This window comes from Trichoderma evansii, assembly GCF_050947405.1.
Source record: "Trichoderma evansii strain SZMC 28006 chromosome Unknown GGI43scaffold_14, whole genome shotgun sequence".
In the NCBI taxonomy this organism is placed as follows: Eukaryota; Fungi; Ascomycota; class Sordariomycetes; order Hypocreales; family Hypocreaceae; genus Trichoderma; species Trichoderma evansii.
In genome coordinates, this window is record NW_028145192.1 from 504274 (window position 1) to 526412 (window position 22139).

General features: G+C 48.2%; 7 protein-coding genes across 7 annotated transcripts; 4 read left to right on the forward strand and 3 right to left on the reverse strand.

Annotated features, from left to right (window-relative positions):
- Positions 1-273: 273 nt before the first annotated feature.
- Positions 274-787, reverse strand: GGI43DRAFT_89350 (uncharacterized protein). The gene has a single exon (XM_083210475.1). The coding sequence runs from the start codon at positions 616-618 to the stop codon at positions 319-321; it is 300 nt and encodes a 99-aa protein (XP_083059213.1). The 5' UTR covers positions 619-787; the 3' UTR covers positions 274-318.
- A 3631-nt stretch (positions 788-4418) lies between these two features.
- GGI43DRAFT_89414 (S-adenosyl-L-methionine-dependent methyltransferase) lies at positions 4419-5964 on the forward strand. Its single transcript, XM_083210478.1, has 4 exons — positions 4419-4830; positions 4937-5127; positions 5181-5394; positions 5465-5964. The coding sequence occupies exons 1-4, from the start codon at positions 4694-4696 to the stop codon at positions 5913-5915; spliced, it is 993 nt and encodes a 330-aa protein (XP_083059214.1). The 5' UTR covers positions 4419-4693; the 3' UTR covers positions 5916-5964.
- Positions 5965-9037: 3073 nt separating this feature from the next.
- On the reverse strand, positions 9038-12267 carry GGI43DRAFT_89455 (transcription factor domain-containing protein). The gene is made up of 4 exons (XM_083210479.1): positions 11339-12267; positions 11184-11223; positions 10613-11119; positions 9038-10560 (listed from the first exon to the last, which is right to left on the reverse strand). Exons 1-4 carry the CDS (start codon positions 11815-11817, stop codon positions 9154-9156), a joined length of 2433 nt encoding a protein of 810 aa, XP_083059215.1. The 5' UTR covers positions 11818-12267; the 3' UTR covers positions 9038-9153.
- An 872-nt stretch (positions 12268-13139) lies between these two features.
- Positions 13140-15459, forward strand: GGI43DRAFT_89460 (major facilitator superfamily domain-containing protein). The gene is made up of 4 exons (XM_083210480.1): positions 13140-13953; positions 14057-14155; positions 14226-14711; positions 14771-15459. Exons 1-4 carry the CDS (start codon positions 13416-13418, stop codon positions 15424-15426), a joined length of 1779 nt encoding a protein of 592 aa, XP_083059216.1. The 5' UTR covers positions 13140-13415; the 3' UTR covers positions 15427-15459.
- Positions 15460-15743: 284 nt separating this feature from the next.
- GGI43DRAFT_428495 (uncharacterized protein) lies at positions 15744-16357 on the forward strand (the record flags this gene model as incomplete). The annotated part of the gene is made up of 1 exon (XM_083208968.1): positions 15744-16357. Exon 1 carries the CDS (start codon positions 15956-15958, stop codon positions 16355-16357), a length of 402 nt encoding a protein of 133 aa, XP_083059217.1. The 5' UTR covers positions 15744-15955.
- Positions 16358-18769: 2412 nt separating this feature from the next.
- On the forward strand, positions 18770-19999 carry GGI43DRAFT_385147 (uncharacterized protein; the record flags this gene model as incomplete). The annotated part of the gene is made up of 1 exon (XM_083203608.1): positions 18770-19999. One exon carries the CDS (start codon positions 18770-18772, stop codon positions 19997-19999), a length of 1230 nt encoding a protein of 409 aa, XP_083059218.1.
- A 150-nt stretch (positions 20000-20149) lies between these two features.
- On the reverse strand, positions 20150-21598 carry GGI43DRAFT_89495 (cupredoxin domain-containing protein). Its single transcript, XM_083210481.1, has 2 exons — positions 21069-21598; positions 20150-21011 (listed from the first exon to the last, which is right to left on the reverse strand). The coding sequence occupies exons 1-2, from the start codon at positions 21327-21329 to the stop codon at positions 20619-20621; spliced, it is 654 nt and encodes a 217-aa protein (XP_083059219.1). The 5' UTR covers positions 21330-21598; the 3' UTR covers positions 20150-20618.
- Between the last annotated feature and the right edge of the window lie 541 nt (positions 21599-22139).

The following is a 22139-nucleotide window of genomic DNA, read 5'->3' on the forward strand; positions in this document are numbered from 1 at the left end:
TAGTTGGAGACAGCACTGGTGTCTCGTAGCCAAAGGCAACGAACAAAGTTGTAGGACCGCATTGATTTGTTATCACGACTCATGACCATCCTTGAGTGGGATTCATACCATCTGGCTTCTCAATGGGGGAGGGAATACCAACGGCCGACCTACGCTTCTTCTAGACGGTTCTATAGCTTGTGCCGAATTCTGAAGAGAGCACCTGCTAGTAATATATTGCGGCCCTCGTTATCCCAATATCTTTTATCATATATAGAACAGGGATTTGCGGAGTACGGTCAGAAATAGTCAGAAATATCTGTTCGCTAAAACAAGAGGCTAAACTAATTGTAACAATAATAGGCAAATACAAACCTCTACCAGCCGTGTGGTAAACCACGGCACCAGAGATCCTTTGGGACCCCCGCCCTTTTTCAGGGAGGGTGTGGATGGCTCCATTCGATGGTACGATGTTGAATGTTGGTACTTCGTATGCGCCTCATGCACGCCTATCCGTTTGGGACTTATGTGCGCAAGACGGCAGAGAGCGTCTATAGCGTGGGCTGGACAGGTTGCTGCTGACACCGAGGACAGGCAGCCGAGCCCACGAATGTTTGATTTCCAACCAAGACTGCGCATGTGAAAGCCAAGTAATTCGTGTCTACTAGGAGTGCAAATCAGCACAACAAAAGAGGCGTCCGGCGCCAGCCACGCTGCACATCTGCCGGGCTAGACTGACTGGCTGGCTGATCCTGTTTCGTTCACCAGGTCGGTTCTACCCCGCTGCTGCCAGCTTCGGTGTTGGGACTGGGATTGGGCCGGCTGCCGGCCGTAGTAGATCGGTCTCAGATAGAAGCAGAAGGGTGGAACCCGCGCGGTCGAGCTGCTCTGCTTAGCCGCTTGCTAGAGGGGTCTGGCAGCGCCAAGTACAGGTACGAATGCGCCGGAGCAGGTTGCGCACTGGTCTGGTCTGCTCCCTACGGCGACATGTTTGCTGCCACCAACGCCCGGTGTACAGCTTCTAGAGCGCTGTTCCTAGCCCCGCAGCATGCCCTTGCCGCTGTCCCGCCGGCCTGGTCGCCAGCCGCAACTCCGGTACCAGTACTCCGAACCTGCTGCAGTCGCATCGGGATGCCCTGTAGAGGTACACCCGACTTCGCTCAAGGCTCGCGTAGTTATGCGGAACTGCCGAGTGCATCCAGGATGCCTCGCTTGGCGATGGATGTTGGCTCGCCTCTGTCCATTTTCTTCAATCGGACCCCTCGCGCACTCGCAGGTGAGATGAGATGAGATGACACAGGACGAAAACATCGTTTTTTCTCCGAGCCGAGAAAACCCCCGTAAGTCTTAACCGCCAGGCCGGGACGTGTTGGCTGCTCTGCCCTCCAGCACCGCCCAGAGCATCCTTCGCTGAAACAGACCCAGGTGCGTTTTGCCGCAGCCGCATTCCTTGCCCGTAATCTGCGGACGTAAATTGTGCCGCAAACCAAGGGAGTGTCCAATTCTGGTGCCTACAGTATACAGTCGTGTCCGGAGTGGTGTCCAGAGTGGCGCCGCCACGTCCTGTCAAGCTCACCGCCCTTAATTCCCAGTTTTGCAGCTCCTCGACGCTCGCTGTGCAGCCGAGAAAGGGAACCTGCCGGAACGCTGCCAGGGCCCAGCGTAGCGTCTAGACGCCCGCTCGTGTCAGGCAGTGGACTGCTGCCACGCTGGTTTCCCGCCCCCCCGGGGCCCTTTCTCCCACTCCCCGAGACCGTAGGAGTGCCAGAGGATGACACACCGCACCAGACTGTCGGGTCCGGCTGTTGATTTTTTTTTTTTTTTTTCTTTTTCGGAGGGGAGGGGGGTGCGCACAGTTAAGCCAAGCGTTGGGCCTGCACTACTGTTAATCTAAATAGAAGACAACTTCGCCAGCCTATGCCGGACCGTGTTGTATTATCTGTACGGGAGCAATATTGACAGCCACTAGATTCGCCTATTTGTTTGTAGCCCTGGTGGCTGCACGGAAGAACAGGTCCAAGTATTACACCACCGCTAAGTGGTAGACTTGCTCAAAGCCGCCCAGGGCATGGCGATGGCTTTGGCTTGGCGACAAACTAAACGGCGCTACATAGATAGTGTTGGCTTTGGTTCCCTCTATTTCACTCGTGTTTGTTCGTTTATCTGCGTCCTGTCTGTTTACAATTGTAGAATACCCTATGTCTTGCTGTAGTAAAATCTCTGGTAGGGCGCTTGCGCACTAGGTTGGAAAAGTCGTGATCCATTCACGTACTTGTACGGGCAGCATACCAAACGGCCACCAACTAATGCACTGTATTAGCGGACCTGAGACGTTGTTGGGCGGTGGCCCACGCTGAGCTGCTAAGCGGAACGGTCCACTGCCTTAGCTGTGCGATGAGCTGTTGCGTCGCGCATGATGGAGTGTACACCATGGTATCGTTAGTGGCCTAGTAGTTGCTCTCTTACACTCCTTGTCAACAAACACTCATGATGATGCCAGCTAGCCGGTACAGCGTCATTGCCTTTGGTATGTGGCGTTTGGTGTTTTGTTGCATATTTCATTTGTCCAGTTCTTCTTGAAGGAATAAGACGAGAGCGCAAAGGAGCTCGGTTAGCCGCAGAGCAGCCACACACATCATTTACACCGCCGTAGCAGCCACGGCCCACGCAAAGGCGGTCGGCAGCTGTGCCTTCCAATAAGGTACGAGATTCTACCAGGCAAGTACATTAGTACCGCCAGGCCGGGGCTACCACACCTTCAAAGGTGAGCCGTTCCTTCCTGCACAGAGTATACCAATACCCTGAGGATATTGGGCTAGAGGCTCCTGCTCAGTCTAAAGTAGGCATTAGTGCTTGCCTTGACTGGTCTTACCTGCTTGGGATTCTATCAATCAGAACATGGCAGGAGCTCGTCAGGAATCGCTGGTTGGATGAACTGCCAGCCTTGGGGTACAAGCTGTAGTGGGCGATGTAGTTCCTCCGAGGTATAGAGCAGGTATATGCCTTTTTTCGGGGCATCGCATCGGGGAGTTTCTCTATGGCCGTGAAACGACTCAAGTCCACATCGGGTCCCGTCTGGACTTACTACCCAATACTACCTGGTATGTTTGCTCGGGCCAGGCTGCCCGCCCCTCTTGCAGCGGTGATTCCCAGTACCTACCAGGTACAAACATGCATTCATTACGTCTTCCAAGTCGTTTCCATGAATCGACTGACAACCAGAACTCGTCAAGCGACAGCATCCTGCCAATTAACTCCGCCGTTACATACCTCTGCTGCAAAGCTATGCCCGTTTCTGGCATCTTCTGTTCCTCCTTTGGCGGCTTGCTTTAGCCATGGATGCGCCACTAAGCTTGCACCTCCACGGACCGCATCAAATATGCACTCCATGCCTGCTAGCAGCTATGCTCAGAACCCTGCGAGAAAGGCCCTCAACTCGCTGCTAGAGCCCCCGCCTTTTCCTCTTCGTCTTTGGCTGCTTTTTTTTTTTTTTTTTCTCGCTATGATTCCTCACTCCCTTTCCCAATCCGCCGCTTTGGTCTCAAGTCCCGACATTACGGCGGCCCAGGAATACGGAACCTGCTAAGGAAAAACCAGCCACTGCACTGCTCTCCACCCCGCTATTAAGTCCCGGATCTCTGGCTACAGACGGCCAACGCACATATCACAGCCGAAGCCTATTTGACCCTGGAGCCACGCCCTCTTTTTCTCTTTTGGTGCGTGCTCCACGCCCCCGGGAGGGTCCTCTTTGCGCACATGCCTTAAGGTAGCAGTACCTACAGATTGCAGCAGGGGACCGTGCCTGTGCATGTACAGCTAAAACTGAGCAAACTCCCGCCGTCCAGCTCTCCAGAGCTCCATCTCCCGACTCAAACCTCCAGACTCTGCTCAATTGCCGCATCTCCTTTTTTCCCGTCAGTCATTCAGCACCTCTTCTGCTCGACTCCGGATCCCTGCCGCGGGCCCGGCCCTTGACTCCCAGTTCTGAACCTTGTCTGACGCCGCACCGCACCGCCTATAAGAGCTGTCAGGGCAGTGCTTATGTGCTTGTCTGACCCTCCATCCCAAGTCGCTGGGAGAGCGACCTAACACGCACAGAGACTCTGGATTGCCACGAGCGCCTCGCATTGGCCAGCAAAAAGCCCTTGCCTCGCCGGGTCCCATCCTAGAGTGCCCACCGACCCGACCGGTGACGCTGGATCCAGCCTACTGGGCCTCTAGGACAATTACGTTTTGCGTGTTTCCGTCTGTCTGTGTGTGTATAGTGCGCGTGTGGTTTCTGGTTTCTGCGTCCTTCTCCATCCGTGTCAAATTTCTGGTTCTGGTTCGGGGTCTGGTTTCTGGGGGCGTGGCTCATTTGCTTTCTTATGGTACCATAGCCAATTTGATCGAGGCACCCTTTCAGCCCTTTTTTTCTCTGCTGGCTGGACCACTTCTGCAAATCATTCTTGGGGCTTTCCACTTCTGTCTCAAAATAGATCGACCTTGGCTCCCTAAAGCAGAGGCACTCTACTATTTCTCTTTCTCACTCTTTCCTAGTAAGCATCGTCTTCGGTCTTCTGCTCGACGAGCTCGTCTGCACTTGCGAAAACTTCGACTGGCTTGGGACCGTCTTCACAACTCACGCTTCTCTCAAGTTCCCTCGCTGCTTTATAGCCTCACTTCTCTCTACCTCTTGCTTTGAAGGCACTTTTATCATATACACTAGGCGATCATGAGTAACCAGGGGTCGGGTGGCGATCACTATGGCTCGAGTGAGGACTCGACGTCAGACTATGCCGAAAGCATTGATTTTTCTGAATTCACATCCATCGACACCGCCCAAATGGTTCACAGATATAGAAATGGGAGGTATGTAACAGATGAACTCCTGATACACTGTCGCCACCTGTGAATGACAAAGCAAGAATGAAAGAAGAGAGCCGAGTCAAGTTGATGAAAGCTAACCAGTAGCCAGACGGTATCAGGGATGGTTTGAGGGACGATATGGGCTACCAAACGACGACACAGAACAGGCCCGTGAGCACCTCAAACATAGGCTCTACTCGGATTATATCCTCGGCGGCGACCACTTTATTTCTCCGGTCGGCAGCAACCCCCAGAAAATTGTCGATTTAGGCACTGGTGCTGGATTTTGGCCTGTTGACGGTTGGTGAAGAGCTATTCAAATGTCATATTCATCGACTAACATTATCGTAAAGTGGCCGAAAAATACCCCAGCGCTCGTGTCATTGGGAGCGACATTTCAGCTATTCAACCTCCTTGGTCTCCACCAAATGTTGAGTTTCGAGTAGAGGATCTGGACGACGAAAATCATCCTTGGACAAGGATTTACGCCGGTGCCGACCTCATCCATACTAGATCAGTCATACAGACAGTTCGCAACCCCGAACTATTTCTCCAAAGAGTTTTTGAGTGAGATTATCCCAACTTCCTGCCTTTATCTCTTCTGCGAGCAAGAGAGTATTCTAACCAAGAGCTATAGGAACTTGAAACCGGGCGGGTGGCTTGAGTGTCACGATCTTTTCATACCCCTGACTTACGAAGACGGCACTGCAGCAACAGATCATCCTGTTCAGCGCCTATATGATCTCGTAAACGACGGACCGTTCGCAAGACGATATGGCTGGCAACTTTATCTTCCCCCGAGATTACCACAAATGCTCCGAGACATGGGTTTCATCAACGTTCAAGAACAGCATACCCCGATTCCCGTTGGAAGATGGTCGCGGCGCTCAAGAGAAAGGGAAATGGGCATGTTCAACCAGGACAACCTCATCGACTGGACCGCAGCCTTGCTCATCAGACACGACGACTTGGGAATATCAGAAGAGGAAGCTCGACAGCTATGTCAAGAGACTCTTATGGCCATGGACAACAACAAAATCCATGCTCTCCTCGATTGGGGGATTGTCTGGGCACAGAAGCCTCTATGATCGCATTGCTGCTCGCATAGATGTGATGCGGACTGGAGTTGACCATCATTTTACATGGCAAGATGACAGAACAAAAGAAAGGGAGAAAGAAGAAAGACCTAGAAGAGTGGCTTTGATGAGAGACAACGTCCCTTGTGGCATAAAACATCCAAATACCCTTGTCCACCATACGTCTTATGATATAGCGGCTTCCTCATGGAGAGAGCCTTTGATAATTCTCTACGATACATGGCGACGCCATCTATTTTTGGGTATTTCTTCTTCTCTTTCTCCATCTCCATCTCTTTTTTGGGACTATTTGGCGTGGGCGATTTATGTGAAGCCAGCGCCACTTGTCCAGGAGTTGCATACTGGAAGAGCTATAGGACAGCAGAAGATGGGGTGAAGGGGACGGCACCTCTTGGAAATTCTTTATCCTTGCTCATCCACTGCACATTATCTCCTTTCCCCTGGTCAATATAATCTCTCACTTCTCTACTGCTACCCACCATCTCATCTCTCGCATACAACGCTGCTAGGAAAATATTCACATCATGGGAACGGAAAAAACAAAGCAAGAATAAATCAAAAACATATTGGGGGTTAATGGGAAGAACCACGGCGCTGGCTCGGTACTTGGGAAGCGGACAAAGGTCGGCAAGGCTGCATCATCCTGTTTTGGCAATTTCCTTGCGTAGTATCTAAAGAAGGGCAGATATCCACTTTTTTTTATTGCATGGAGCGCTTTTTTCCATCTTCCTTTATATCTGGATTTTGAACGACGAAAACGGGCATTTGATGAAGGTTAATGGGTTGGAATTTTATTTTATTTTACTTTAATTTTCTTTAATTTCTTGGCACAACAAACATGTCATGGTCTCTGGGTGCGGGTTTATGGGCAGATTTCCTTGGGATCAGGTTATATGGAAAGAGGTGGGATGGTTGGGTTGCGATGTGGCTGCTTGAGGACGAACCGTTATTGCTTCCCAAGATTGGGCCGCCATAAAGGCAGATTCCGATAGCCATTGGACACCAAAAAGAGAGCGGGTGACCGGAAATATTGACAGTTACGGTGTAGATGTGCCAAATGTCTCGTTACAAAGAGTGATCTGGCGGACAAGCCAACCCTGGCTTCGACACCCTGGTCTGGCGACTTGTCCTATCTTGTCCCTTTTATCCACTTTCTACACTCTGTTTTCAAGACCGCTGTCTTTGATCCGTTTCTTCTTGCAGCAACGGGGCGGCGGCCTTGTCTAATTACAATGCCGTCAACTGGCGTTTGTAAGCCTCCCATCCCCACGCACCCAAGCCTCGTGATTCCCTATCTATTCTCTTTGCCTCTTGTTCTCTATCATATGCACACCGATCGGATATTGCGCATATCCCTTGTTCCATCCGCACTTTTGCACATTCATTATGCATTAGCCGCCCATCAAAGGGGCGCCCCCAGATCAGAGTCAGGCGAGGATCTCGTATGCCCACCACACGATTCGACGCTGCATGTGCAGTACACATGGGACGGCCGTGGCTAATAGGAAGGCGGCGGCGATGACATGACCCGATCGGTTTTGCGGCGGAGATGTGGTACCAGTACCCTTGTCGAATGTATTGTATGCAGCTTGTTGCATGTATTTCTTGTTCTGTATTACCACTAATAGTACTGCTTCATACTACTGGTATTAGCACTTTTACTGCTACAGCTAGGATTTCCCCTCTGTTCTTTTCTCCTCCATCTCCACCATGTCTATACACTTCTATTACTTGTGAGGAGTTTTGGGGGTGTTGAATTTGAGTCTTTTGATTGAGTGTGACAACAGGTATATGTGATATATGCGGAGTGAAGTCGATATCACTCCGATACTTTACCTGTCAAGGGGTGTTTAAGAAATCACATATAACATGTAGATCCTCGCTTATTCATCTGCCGGTCTAAAAAGGGTAAAAAGTTAGCAACCTACCAAAATCACCGCATGTCGAGTTTAACGTAGGACTACCTATAACAGTCACCTCTAGTGTATTTCATCCGTATATGCCGACAACTCGGTGTTTACCAGAACAAGTCAAATAGCGTAGTAATTTACCACTACGAGGCCTAGTTCTTACATTCCCTGCATCCCCTCCCTTTTTTTCGGTGCGGTTATCGCGACGGGCATACCGCGCAACCCGTAAAAAAGCGAACCCAGCCCATTTTCCCACCCACCACCCCTGGTTCTTTTTTTTTTTTTTTAAAAAAAATGGATAACTTTTTAGTTTGGGCACACTGTTCAAGAGGGAACGTGCGTTGGAATATGTGAGAACTAGGGAAATTTTAGCCCATGGAAGAAAAATTATGGAGTAAAAGGAACGGGAAAATAAGAGGTGCGTAGCGGGTGTCACGGAGGGAGTTCGAGGAAGAAGGAAGGATGAGTATATTATAAATGAGAGAGTAGATTATAAATGATGATCGGAAAAAAGTGTTTTATAAATCTCGGTTGTCTATTTTTTTCCTTTTATGAAAATTTTCTTTTTCTTTTTTGTCTTGAAAGAAGCTGAGAGAGAATGAAAAGATGAATATAATTAAAATGTCTCTTTTGTAAAAGTATAATAAAACTGCCCGTATATAGCATTCAGCAATGCTTCTTTCTGGCGGAATGAGGCGATTCTTTTTAACTCCCCGTCGCGGAGTTACGTGAAAAATAAGCGGAGTTGCCCAAATCTGACCATGAGGAAACCAGCCTGATCTGGTAGATTAAGTGGTAATAGTGCTCAGACACGGAGCCTTGTAAGGGTATTAGTAGCCGTGCTAATACCAGTAGTACGGAGTACCAAATTACGCAAACATCAGTCCATACTGGCCCTGGGGTACCGAACATGAGCAGCAGTGATGACCTCTTGATATCGGGAAGATCGACACTGGGTGTTTATTAACAGAGGAGAGGAGGGGGTGTAAATGTGAATGAGTGGTATATTCTATCTACTTGTACCAGTCTAGTACATTGTAATATTATGTACAGAGTGGTCTCTTACTATCTGGGGGCCATAATGTAGCCTGGTTGAGTGATGATATCCATGTCTCTTCCTTACCTATATGTATTCCCCTATCAATAATCAAAAAAGCAAAATCCTCCCAAGTAACACCGCTTTGCACTTTGTATACATGTGCGCAAACACAAATGAGGTGGGTATATCTTTCGGTGTCTCTCCAGCGTGCCGCCATCTCTTGTCCCAAATAACTCCGATCCGTCAAAGGAATCGTTTGCGCGCGCCGCTATTCCATCGCCTAGTTTCCAAACATGTTTCCCGACGGTCCTCCGGGGCCGCCGTATCCCCCCATATGCGGAGACGGTCCGCCACCGCTACTATTACGCAAGCCCTCCATACCATTGCCGAAACCAGCGTGATAGGGGGTGCTAAATCCTTGAAACGTATCAGCATCTTGATAGCCTGACATTAGAAATGACCAGTCCATGTCGTCTTCCCCAGACGCCGAGCTGGAGGGCGCCATAGCGGGATGGGCGCCACCAAACCCGGCAGTCTGGTCTACTGGTGGAGTCATCATGGCAGCGTTATCTGGCGAGTTTGACGAGACCTCGCGAGTACGCGGCCGAGGGAAGGTCACCATCGGTGCTGCCTGCTCACCGGGGTCTGGGCGGTTCTCCAAGCGTGCCTTTCGTCGCATCTCGACACGGTCTTGAAGCTTGGATATGAAATGTGGCATGGGGATTTCTTTCCCTGCCGCTCGCTGGGCTTCGTAATGCGCCGTCCAAGCTTTGACAAAGTGACCACTAAAAGCTGTGTGCATGGGGCTGTGGAGGTTGCTTAGAAGGCCTCTGAGCTCGTAATTCGACTCAATGGCCGCCCAAGCCCTCTCCACCAGCGGCCCCGAGCTGCGTTTGCGGAGCTCCTGAACCAGGAACATGTAAGCCGGGAAGGGAAAGTAGTGCATCGCGTACCACCTGTACGGCTGAAGGCTGGAAGAAGACTGGACTACATTGTCATATTCAAGCATCTCGATTGCTCCCAAGATGAGTGCGTCGCGCTCTACTTCCTTTAGCGGCATCGTTTCATTGTTGAAGTTGCGAACCAGGAAATTGATGATTCGCATCTTGCAGAGCGCCGCTCGTGTCATGGTCAGAGTAAAGAAGTGGAGAGGAATCTTGGGATCGCAGTGAACCAGATACGTGCCCTCGATGTGAGCACAGAACCCCTCGAGAGTGTACGCAGGAGCATCTTGGCCAGCAAGACGAATCGTGACGGGGCTTGGCTTCCCGGACGGAGAAGAGTCGGTCTTCTTTTCGGGGTTCATCTTGAAGCTGTCTCTATTGCTGTTACTTGCGACGGCCATGGCGAGCTCAACGCGCGTCAGGGCAAAAAGCATCTCTGTAGGTCCCGTGTGTGGTGTTGGGGGCTCTTTGCCATCAACGTGTAGATCAGAATCATTGACGTTTAAAGGTTTCTTGCAGTCGCAGCCGCTAGTAAGCGCAGTCACCGTCGAACCCGTCATCTCTCCCACACGCCGATCGTAAGAGACAAGCGTCCACCATAACCGCCGCCTCTGCTCAACTTCAAAGGGGGATAGGCCATAGCCGTCGGGGTCTCGGTGAAGACCCATGCGCTGGGCGAGGCGAACGGCGATGCCCATCATACAGAATACCTGCCTCGGGTCTATATACCATCGAACGGCCATCTAAATCACGTGTTAGTGAAGAATATATCGAGAGCAGGAGTGAAAATCTTACTAGATATAAAAGATATGCCTGCAGAGTCAAGGGGTCGGGCATGCGCATAAAGCCGGCATTGACCAGAGCCTGCTGAAGTGCTGGAAAAAATCTGCCCAACAGTTCCTGTTTCGTCTCACCAAAGGTTCTCTGCACTTCGGCATCCTCGAGAGAGTTGATGCAAATTACGTAGATGGCAAACATGAGGGCCTCGATATTCTTTGGGGCCTCGTGAAGCCGGGACGTTGCCTCGATGATCTTGCTCTGGATGCTAGGCACATGGGTCATTTTTAATAGCGGATTAATGTTATCAATGTAGATTTGCCAAAGCTGGAGTATGTGGATAGAGGGAGGATGAAGGTGGGTGACGGGGGCTGTGGAACCACCAATGATGAATGGGAAGCCGTCTTGGTTAGCAAACATCTTGTCAAAGGCGGCGTGGATGAAGGATTGGTTGGAAGCATAGTTGGGAGCATTTTCGTCCTCATCTTCGGACGAGTCTTTTAGCATCTGCTCACTTGCTCTAAACTATAGTAGATCCGCAGTCAGCATCTCTATAAAGGACAGCGAGTATGTGTAAGTGAGTTCTTACCTCTTTATGAAGTGAAAACCATGCTCCAGGTTGGCGGAATCTGCAGCATCACGTAGATTGAGTTAGCATCTCTACTTGGTTATGGTCTTGTCTCAGAATTCCATGAAATGAATTCCTTCCAATACCAATAGTAACACGTAAGCAATGAGACTTACGAGCCTGCACCGGTCAAATTAGGAGGATTGCCAGATGCTTCAGCAGAAGTCTTTAGACTTTCAAAGTCATTCTCCAGTTCGTCAACCTCATCGCCGGCATGGCCATCAGCCCTGTAGTCAGGGTCGATGGCATCGAATTTGACGCCATTCTGTGCCAAGAGAGTCTCGTACTTGCGCAGCCGCTCAAGCAGATCCTTCTCCTGCAGCCGCTTCTTGCGGCGTCTTGGCGGTTGGGGAGGCACCACGCGACACTCTGCGCCAGCCTTGACGCAGTTGGAACAGGGTTTGTTCTTGTCACAACGAACCTTGCGCTGCTGGCAAAGCACACAACTGGTGCCTCTGGTGAGCTTGACAGCCGAGGGGTCAAATGCTTGCGGCTGCTGAGGCCGGTTTGGAGAAGCGGCGGCGTTCGGGCGCGGCTGCGGTGGCGGCGGGGCCGAGCCGGGGCCTGTAAAGCTGGCAGACGCTTCACCAGACATGTTGCAGAATATGCCAGCGAGGCTCCGTCTTTTTGCTGGCTGTGCTGGGAGCAGCGCTCACCGGATCATGCGAGGGCGAGTGCCGGCGACTGCGACGTTGGCAGAGACTGATTGGCGGGCTGGCTGGCGCTGGGCCAAAACCCTGCATGCGGCTGACCAGATTGTCTCCTCAGGCGACGCACTCCGGCTCACAGCGCATCGGGCCGTGGGTCTGCAACTGGCTGTAGGGCTGAGGCTCGGTTGCGAGCGAAGAATCTCGGACCCGGGTCCAGGCTCTTTTTGTCCTTGGCTGCGAGGCGGTTTGGTTTGCAGTCTGTGGGAGATTTGCATTGGAGACAGAGGAGAAAGCGGGGGGCGCTGTTGGAATGCTGCGCCGTTTAGCAGCCCGGGGCCAATCAGGGGAGCGAATTGTATTAGTTCAGCAGGGGATTCATACCAAAGCGGCAGCGCATGTAAATCCCTTGTAGATGGGACGATGGATGGGTAGCATCAGACTGCGACTTTGGCTTCTTTATTAACAGCTGCTACATGTGCAGTACTTGGATGACTCATTCCGCATGTCTGCGTTTGCAGCAGAGTCGAATTGGTCTATCGGAAAGCTGCAGCAGTCCACTTATTATTCGATCAATACGGAGGCCACTAACAACAAACACTCGGGTATATGCCACCAATGCAGACTCCCGAGACATAACAAATACCTGCAGGTATGCTCCCATCGTACTAAAGATCAGGTGGTATGATCTTGTCACTTGATTGTACCATCCCTTCGTAAGAGCCAACGCATTCGCATGACGTTGACGCTGGTAGTTGAAACGAAATGAGATGCAATATAGGACTAACACTCAGCTTTTTACATCCTCGTAAACAGATGGCGTATTCACCATTCGTCAACTCTTTCTCACGACAGTTCACAGCCTTAACGCGTAAGCTAAAGAATACTCCGAACCAGGGTAGTTTTAAGCATGAACCCTTCAAATTTCAAACCGAAGCTCAATATCCACACTTGACTCATCGCCAACTACACGTTCCACGCAACAGCCCCTAATTCAATCTCTCCCCAGTGGCTGCCTAGCCTTAATAAGCATTGTTCTGCATCGAGAACCGAGCCCAGGACAAGGACAAACAGCAATCACCGAAAACAGAGCCACGCAAGACAATAAGGCCAGACAATAGGAGCTCGGGCATCGATTCGGTCCCGAGACCAGAGGCGCCACAGCCCAACGGGTACTAGCGCCGCTGTTGCATGTCCGAGATCTCTCTCGGCCGGTTGGGCTACGGGCCTCGTCTGGCTTGTAAGTGACCCAGTTACGGGGCCGAAGCATGATAACAAAATGAATCTTTCGTTGTTCTCCCGTCATTTTTACCAAATGCTCGAAATATGGCCGGAAATGGACACGATGGCGCCGGGCACGGTACCCACGAGCTTTAGACTTTTTTAAACCCCTTTCTCTTATTTATAAACGTCTTCTTCTAAGTCCGCGTTCTAGAACTGTTGGTCGTCAAACTGAGACAATCACCGAATTTCAAAATAAACAGTCATTCGCTCAAATTTGAACTGCCGTGTAACACTTGATACGACAACACCAAACCTCTTCACAATGCCTTTCTCCGATGAGAAGGCTGCGGCAGCAGAGACAACGTCTCCTACCGATCAGCCAGGACTTTCTACAGCATCATCACAGAATTCAAAGAACTTCGACACATATGTCAATGAGAAATCCGAGCCAGCACAAGAATCAACCCCAGCGACTTCACCGCCAGCAAACGAGAATGATGCTGAGGCAGCGGCAGCACCTGAGGGCCCCGCCCCTGACAGCCCAGAAGCAAACTACAAACCGAAATCTCTAAAGTTCTGGCTCATCTTGCTCTCTGCTTTTGTTTCCATGTTCCTCGTCGCCTTGGATCGAACCATTATCTCCACCGCAATTCCCACAATCACCGATGATTTCAAGAGCTTGGGCGACATAGGATGGTATGGATCAGCCTATATGCTTTCTACCGCTGCATTTCAGCTACTTTGGGGGCGTATTTATCGTTTCTACGATTTACGACTTATCTTCCTATCCTGCATTGTCGTCTTTGAGATAGGTTCTGCAGTATGTGGCGCCGCGCCAAGTTCTGTCGTCTTCATTATTGGTAAGTGCACTCTCTCCTTTTACAGACGCCACTCTATGTAGAGTCACATAAAGACAAAAACCACAGTACAATGACCTGATAAATATCTAACATCACATAATAGGACGAGCAATCGCAGGTATAGGTTCTGCAGGAATCACCACAGGGACGATGCTGGTTACGATTCCCCTGATCCCCCTGCCGAAGCGTCCCATGTTCCAAGGTATGTTCTCAACCCGTTCTAAACGGCGTTCGCCTTCAGAACAAAGTCTCTAACATATGCCAACCTATAGCCATGTTCGGCTTGGTATTTGGCATTGCCAGTGTTTCTGGTCCCCTCATCGGAGGCGCTCTTACCGAACGCGCAACATGGCGATGGTGCTTCTACCTGAATCTCCCCGTCGGAGCCGTCGCCTTCGTTATCATGTTCCTCTTCTTGAGAATGCCCAAGAAACCTCAGCCACCTGCTACCGTCAGCGAACAGATTCTCCGTCTCGACCCCCTCGGTACATTCTTCTTCATACCTTCCATCGTGTCTCTCCTGCTTGCGCTACAGTGGGGAGGATCGACATACTCGTGGAATAGCTGGCGTATCATTCTCCTCTTCATCATGTTTGGGCTCTGCGCCATAGCGTTTGCTGCAGTCCAAGTTCTGATGCCAAAAACTGCGTCTCTGCCTCCTAAGGTTATTACGCAGAGGACCATGCTTTCCGGCACGTTCTTTATGATCTTTACTGCAGGTGCAATGATGCTCTGTGTTTATTACATTCCGCTATGGTGTAAGTGGATTCGTTTTATATCCCTCTCAATCTTTGATACTAACAGAAATTCATTTTAGTCCAAACTACACATGGCATTAATCCGGTCAAGTCGGGTATATACACTCTTCCACTTGTTCTCAGTCTTGTGGTGGCATCCATCATGTCAGGCTTCCTCACCCAAAAGTCCGGATACTACTCCCCATCCCTGATCATTGGCCCATGCATCATGGCCATCGGCGAAGGCCTCTTATCTACATTCCAGCCGAATACCCCATCTTCTCACTGGATTGGCTATCAGTTCCTCACTGGATATGGGCTAGGATTTGGTTTCCAGACCGTCAATCTGGCTATCCAAACAGTACTTCCCAAGGACGAGATTCCGACAGGTGTTGCAATCCTCTTCTTTGCGCAGCAGCTTGGAGGTGCCATCTTCGTTTCTGTTGGCCAGACGATCCTCAGCACCCTGCTCGTCAAACGTCTCTCAAATATCCCAGGCCTAGACCCTATGATGATTGTGAATACCGGTGCAACTGAGCTCGTGAAGGTTGTTCCTGCGGAATTTCTGTCAGCTGTGATAAATGCGTATAACTTTGCCTGCACAAGAATCTTCCTTGCCGCAGTGGCATTGACCTGCGCTTCGCTACTCTGCGCATTTGGTGTTGAGTTCAAGAGTATCAAGAAAGCCAAGGTCGAGCCAAAGGCAGAAAACAATGAAGAACTTATTGTCGATTAAAGAAGAGGCTCAATTCAAGGCGTTCCGGCGGCAAAAACAAAAGTTGAACTAATCGCTAGATTTGAACTAGCTAATGTATAATTTAGATGTTTTCACTCTCTGCTCTATATAGTTATCGTTTTCTCTAGATATCCATCTAATGTTCTCATGGATAAAGTCTGTACTACCGCATAATATACTTGCACTTGAACCTGTAATTTACTTGAATGCTTTCAATTGTGCCAATTTTCTTTTTTGTTTTCTTTTTTGTTCTCCTTTTTCATTCACCTCTGCCAAACAAATCCTGAACACGCATTATCGCCATTCACTTGCTCGTGGTTTGTTCCATCAATACTATGTTCTATACCCCTTTGAACTCAATTCAGTGATGCTCGCAAATACGATCAACTCAAGATGAATATTTAACGGCCGAAATGTCCTGTCTCCTGGAGTCTAACTTCATCATCACCACATCAAACAACATCCGCCAAGACCCATCCAACTGATTCTTCTTCTCTTCTTCCTGTTCTCCAAACTTCAACATCTCACCATGTGTGTCGTCGACCGAATCACGTATTCATGTACACATGTCGAGAATGTGTACATCGAGGAATGCGGCGCCCAAGGCAAGAGATGCGCAAAACAAATCAATTTGTGTACATCCGACTCTGTATGTCTAAAATGTCTAGAGAGGTCATCACCATTAGAACGCCATAGGGCAATTTTCGATTTCTACGACGGCTTAAAGGAGTATTTAGCAAAGAGGTTCAAGCTAACCAATACATTGGATCATGACATCTTGGAACCACATGTCCAGCGGATTATCGACGTCATCGAGGAACAGAAATCCAACGCTTTCGTAGAGCTAGAGCTGAAGATTGCGATTGAAGCCGGGACGAAGAAGACTTTTGAAGAAGAATTGGCTGAGGAGTTTGGAGGTGGATGGATCTAGGTAACATTTGATGTGTTGTCTGCATTTGGTGTCTGCATCTGTTGTTTGCATTTGTTGCATTGATAGGAGTTTTGTTTAATATGATTTGTCATTTGTGATACGCTTATATAATTCACTAGTATGACTGTATTGGTCCATATTAGCAATGTAGCTGTAGACTGTAATATCATTTACGATTACAGCCCTCTAAACAAAACGCTTCGACGTAGGACAATAAATACCCTAAAGCTAGTAAACGATCCTTTTCTTTCTCCCTCTCAGATGACCAAGTAAACCACATCATTTTACAGAGTATTCGATTTTATCCTTTCATCTTTGTACTATGCACATTAATTTACAAGACAGTAACTTGGCCCAATGCGGCTCCTTCACATCATCCGCTATCGTTACACAGACCTCTGATACTTTTACCAAGCACTATTTCTCAATCGGATACAAACGGATAGAATGAATGCGTTGTAGGATATTTCGGAGCTTTTGCTACATCATTTTCGCGAGAGAAGCAGAAAAAAAAATCTAAGCGCCGTTTCTTTTTGATTTCTCGTGTCTATAAGCTTTGCGACTACTGGTGTGAGATTACGAGTGGCTTACTATTGCAGATGATGTGAGAGTGAGACGAGATTACCTTTTACCCTTTAAGGTGGGGTGTAAATCTAGCCATTCGGCAGATAGCCGAATGAATGCAGAAATCCAAGTGGGCTGTTTATCCTGCAGTGATGTAGTAGGGCGTAGTAGGGCGTAGTTTGGCAGTCGTTTATCATAACCACCAGGGTTCCAGAGGCCATCACCAAGATCTCACGACAGTCATAAATTTTCAAGTGCCGAGACTAAAATTATAGGCTTTGCTACAGTATCTTGCTCATATGAAGTGGCAATTCCCTCTTATGGTGCTGCGGAAGGTAGCGAAAGGTAGCATAGGCGTAGAAGGCAACAGCCTTCACTACACATAGAGCAATAAAAAAGCCCCGGAAATGATTAGCAAGACAGATTTATTTTAAGAAATTCAAGACGGTTATTAGCTCCTTGCTATTAATCCCTTTGCGGAATACTAAACTGAGGGTTGGTTTGACCTGTCATTCGGTCCTATTATCCCACCGAGTCTATTACGCGGGTACATCCCTTGTCATCTATGATTGGGCGATTTTATTCTTTGTCTAGTTGCCATCAAAGTAAATTTGTATCCTTTCACGTACGCTAGCCTAGGATTGGCAGTTTGTAGCTAGAAGACAGCCAGAAACTTCGCCTCATGAGCATCGATGTTGCCCATGAGAGGGCTCGATGCTTTTGATTTTCATCTGAGCTGTTTAATTTCTGATGAATTATGTTGTCATCTAAAGTGTAAACAGGCCAATGGTATTAGTATCCTATTTCTCACTCATTCTGCTTTGTCAACATCAACGAGTGGCAGTTAATGAGTCGAATATCTTGTCACCTCATCAAATGCTGCCGTCATCATACAAGCATCATAAGAGCTATTGATTAGTCCTCATATGGCCTATGATATGTCTCTCTTAGAAGATATTTCTAGATTTGGAATCATTTTTACTCATAATGAATAAGATTTCCATGCGTAGTTTGCTATGTGAGATAATCAGTGCGCAGCCTGGTAGAATTGTGCAGAATCTTTGCGCAAATTCCAAAACCAGTTGAAGGGCAGTACAGTTATGTACTTTCATATTACCTATGCTCACTTATTAGCTTGACACTGGCTCTGAGAGATGATGGCCAGTGTCTGGCCACCGGTCGTTTAAACACAAGACACCCCTATGGATGGATGTATAAAACTAATTGTAGGAAAAGCATTGGATAAGTAGCAAGCTGCGTGTACGCTGAGAGATGTCCTTCCTAGGGCTTATTTGATATAGTGCATGCGTATATTACTCTTTAACATGATAGACAACGACCTCTTGGAATAAAACTAGCTGCAGCAATGGTGAATTCGAGGCAGATGCGGATAAAATGCACAATAGCAGCCCTCATCAACGTGGAAAGGCGTTGAAATAATTTCAAAATAGATTACTCGCCGTAGATATTTTATTGAAGTTATTTACGGTTCAAGAGGATTTATAGCTAAATATTAAGTGCAGTTGCCGGCCAGCTGGCGGCGATGGCTAGTTCTCCTGGCCGTTTGCTCTTGGCAGCTGATTTTTCATTCCTGAGACGATTTTCTTCCTCTTTCTTCTTTCTTTTTGATAGACAAAGATTTTTTTCGAAGAACAAAGCAGGCGTGTTACAATCCTTGAGCTCATTTTCTCCTCAGCTAACCAAAGGCATTAGATCAAGCAGATAAGGACATTCAGGATGGATTCAACATCTTCGCCATTGAAAAAAATTGCACGCCGGAAAGAATTGGTCCTGCCTTGATTATTGCGCAATGTGCAAGAGAATACTGTTTACGATTCCCGGTTTGGAATGGATGAGGACGAGATCGAAGAGTGCTATGAGAAGATCATGAAGCTAGCCTTCTATCGCGTTGGTGTAGACCCAGATGACTACCGCATTTGCTTCAAAGCCTGTGTAAAGAAAGCAATGGATACCGGTATTCTGCCTCATTCAACATGGAGTGGCTGGAAAGGACACAGAAGTCTCAAGGCCAAGATGAAGCTTGTTCAACAATATAGCGATTCCACCGAACATATTCACTGCCCCCCAGCGCCATTAATCATGACGGCGATAGCTCTTAAGAAAATCATGAAAGTTGAGGGCACTAGAACTGATGAGTGTACAAGATTGATGGACGCATATAGGACTTTAGAAATGGCACTGACCGCAATTCAAAATTACGTGGGCAACGAAGATCGTATTATCCGCATCAAGTGCAGAATTGATCCATGGGAAACCAGAATTGACCATCGTGGTATCAACCCATTTTTTGAAAGGGATCTTGATGAGGACTCCTTCTGGTCAACCAAATATTTTCAATCTGGCAAGCGCAGAAATGCAACGCGCCCTTCTCCATATAATAAACCAGATGATGCCATCACAGATAACGGCGAGATCGAACATAGCGAAACATTCACAGTGGAAGTTTCACGTGAAATGACCAGAGATCAAGCAGAAAACGAACTCAAAGATATACTTGACCTCCTCAAAAGCGACCACACCTTCGTAATGGAAGAGATGGGTAGACATATCACACTGGCGCACATGAAAGTGTTATCTCCCATAGATAAATCATGCATCCGTATGTGGGCAACGATCAAAAGAGACGAGCGAATCTTGGGATTTTCTAAGCAATCGTTGGATGACTTGGACAAGTATGCCTGGAAAGAGATGACGGAGAAGCCTATACCAACAACCTGGCCCGACCACCCGGCATTCACCATTTGGAATGAGATAAGAGCCGTCGCCAGCAGGAAAGGCAATTGCAAAAGTATTATAAAGAAGCTCGACAAACTACGTGAGACTCTTATACTTGAAGCGTTTGAGAAGCAAGAAAACAAGCTGCTGCCAGATGTTCATCCCCAGAATCAAATTGCCAATCTTCGCGACGAAATAACGGCCATCAAAGAAAATCTTGAGAGCGTTCAGCAACAAAATGGCAACCTCAAGAGACAGAATGACGAAGTTATTCGGCTGCTCAAGGATGAAAAAAGGCACAAGTCTGTATGTGTGACTGAAGATCAACTAGGAAGTATTTAATGTAAAGGGCGCTTCACTTTGGCTTTCTGGGTAATTTCTCTCTTTCGTTGTTAGCGGCAAGATGAGTTGTTCAGCGGCATGGAACATTTGGAATGGCGCAACCACATGATTGCTGATATTACTTCACGGCTCTCAAGCTGATAATATCTGGTTTAGTCTAATTTATAATGGAATAGGGAAGAAGAAGAAAAAAAACTATTTTTAATAACATTTGGCTCTCTTTATCTTTGTGACCCAAAGATCCATGTAGTTGCTTGTGTTGAGAACCTCTGTAGCTACCTAGACATAAGTCTATATTTAGGTCTAATTGCACCAACGCTATTAGCTGTGCACTGCGATATCCAAAACGTGAAATATAACAATCTTGGCATAATATATTCCATATTACAAATTATTTTAAGTCCTGGTTTATAACAGCGATCAAAAACTAATCAAGTCCGTCATCCTCATGTCCTCGTATCTTCAATAGCTGTATCCACTACTATTGCCGACAATGTCCAGCCGTAAGCACTACTTTTCAAAGACAGTAAATTAATGTTCTATGATAGGGGTATCTTTTGCAATCATCTGGCGGGCTTCTTGGACAACTCCAAGCCCTAGGTAGCCAGAAGCTGCCGTTTTAAATGGCAATGAGCATAGCAAGTGCCAGTGCTCCGATTGACACAGACAAAGAGACGCTGCCGTTACCTTTGCCGTCCTTGTCTGAAGAGCTGCCGCTGCTTCCACCACTGCTACCACCGCTGCTGCCACCACTGCTGCTGCCGCCTTTTCCACCACTGCTGCTGGTAGAGTTGGATGAGTCGTCATCGTTGTCGGCGATTTCACCACCAAAGCTTGTCTTGCCCGGGGAGACGCTCCTTGCCAAGGCGGAGGCTCGCTTCTTGTAATCCGCAAGCGTCTGGTTCTTGCTGGGGTTGATGATTCCAACCATTCCACCAGCGCACTCATTGCCCTGCGAGGAGTAGAAGGGAATCGGGTCGGTTCCGTTTACTGTGACGCGGAAAACTTTCTCCTATCATCAAGTTAGTATACAAGCAGGCTGAAAGCGGAAGCTAAAAAGTTCACATACTGCTTCGCCATCCGTGGTGTTGAACGTGAATCCTGAGAAGAACCCGGTACCCAATTCCATGGGAGTGCAAGGGAAGGCGTAGAGACCCGAAACCACACTGTGATTCTTCGGTTCGAAATGGAATTCAAGAATATCACCATGAGATGCCGTGATGGTTGATGGGTCGAAAGTGTTCGATGAAGTAGCCGTGATCTTGATTGTCTCTCCGTTGGCCAGGCATGCCAGAGCGGCAGCCGACAAAAGACTCTTGATGGAAGGCATTGTATAATTGCAAGTGTAATCGATTGCAATGATTGAGAGAGAAAATGTGAGAAAGATACAATCGCTGAAGGAAAGAAAATAAACAGGAAAAAAAAGAACAAAGAATATTAAATAAGTAGCAATGCAGAGCAGCTAGCTTACTTCACAAAGGGGAACGGAATACTAGTTTATGGGTCAAAGCTGGGATAGGGCTAGTATTTAAATACGAGCTGAAAATCACGAAGGGTCCTCGTATTACTACTGATTTTTTTGGGTAGTTACGAGGTTCAGAGGGTCTCACGGCGCAGATCTAAGAAGCTGCCCAAGCAACCGCGTGAAAGCAGCTAACAGCTCAAATCAGTCTGCGCCACGATGGAAAAGCCCCAATGCATCCATGCATAAGGCGGTCATGCATAATGCCGCCATACTAGGAATAGTCTTGGGTTACATTTTGTCTTAGAGTAGTCAACCCAACCAGGGGGTTCACCGAAAAACATCTAAGACTACCTACTCCGTACAAGTATAGTGGCATGAGGTGATGGTTAATTGGGATCGTTCGAATAATGTGTGTCACTTGTGATGATATTTCGTCCCTTAGTGCTCGAATCAAATAAGTGCTCGAATCAAATAAGTATCTCCCAAGGAGGGGGAATAGCCAAAAACAAGGAGCTCGGACGTTCTGACGTGTTTGTTGGCTCATTATACGAAGTACAAAGCACCTGAGCCGTGTCTGGGCACTCTGCAAGGGGGGTTCATCTCACCGCATCCAGATACAGAGTAGAGCAATAGCACCTTGGCACTTTTCTTGGCACTTTTACCTGTTTCTTCCTG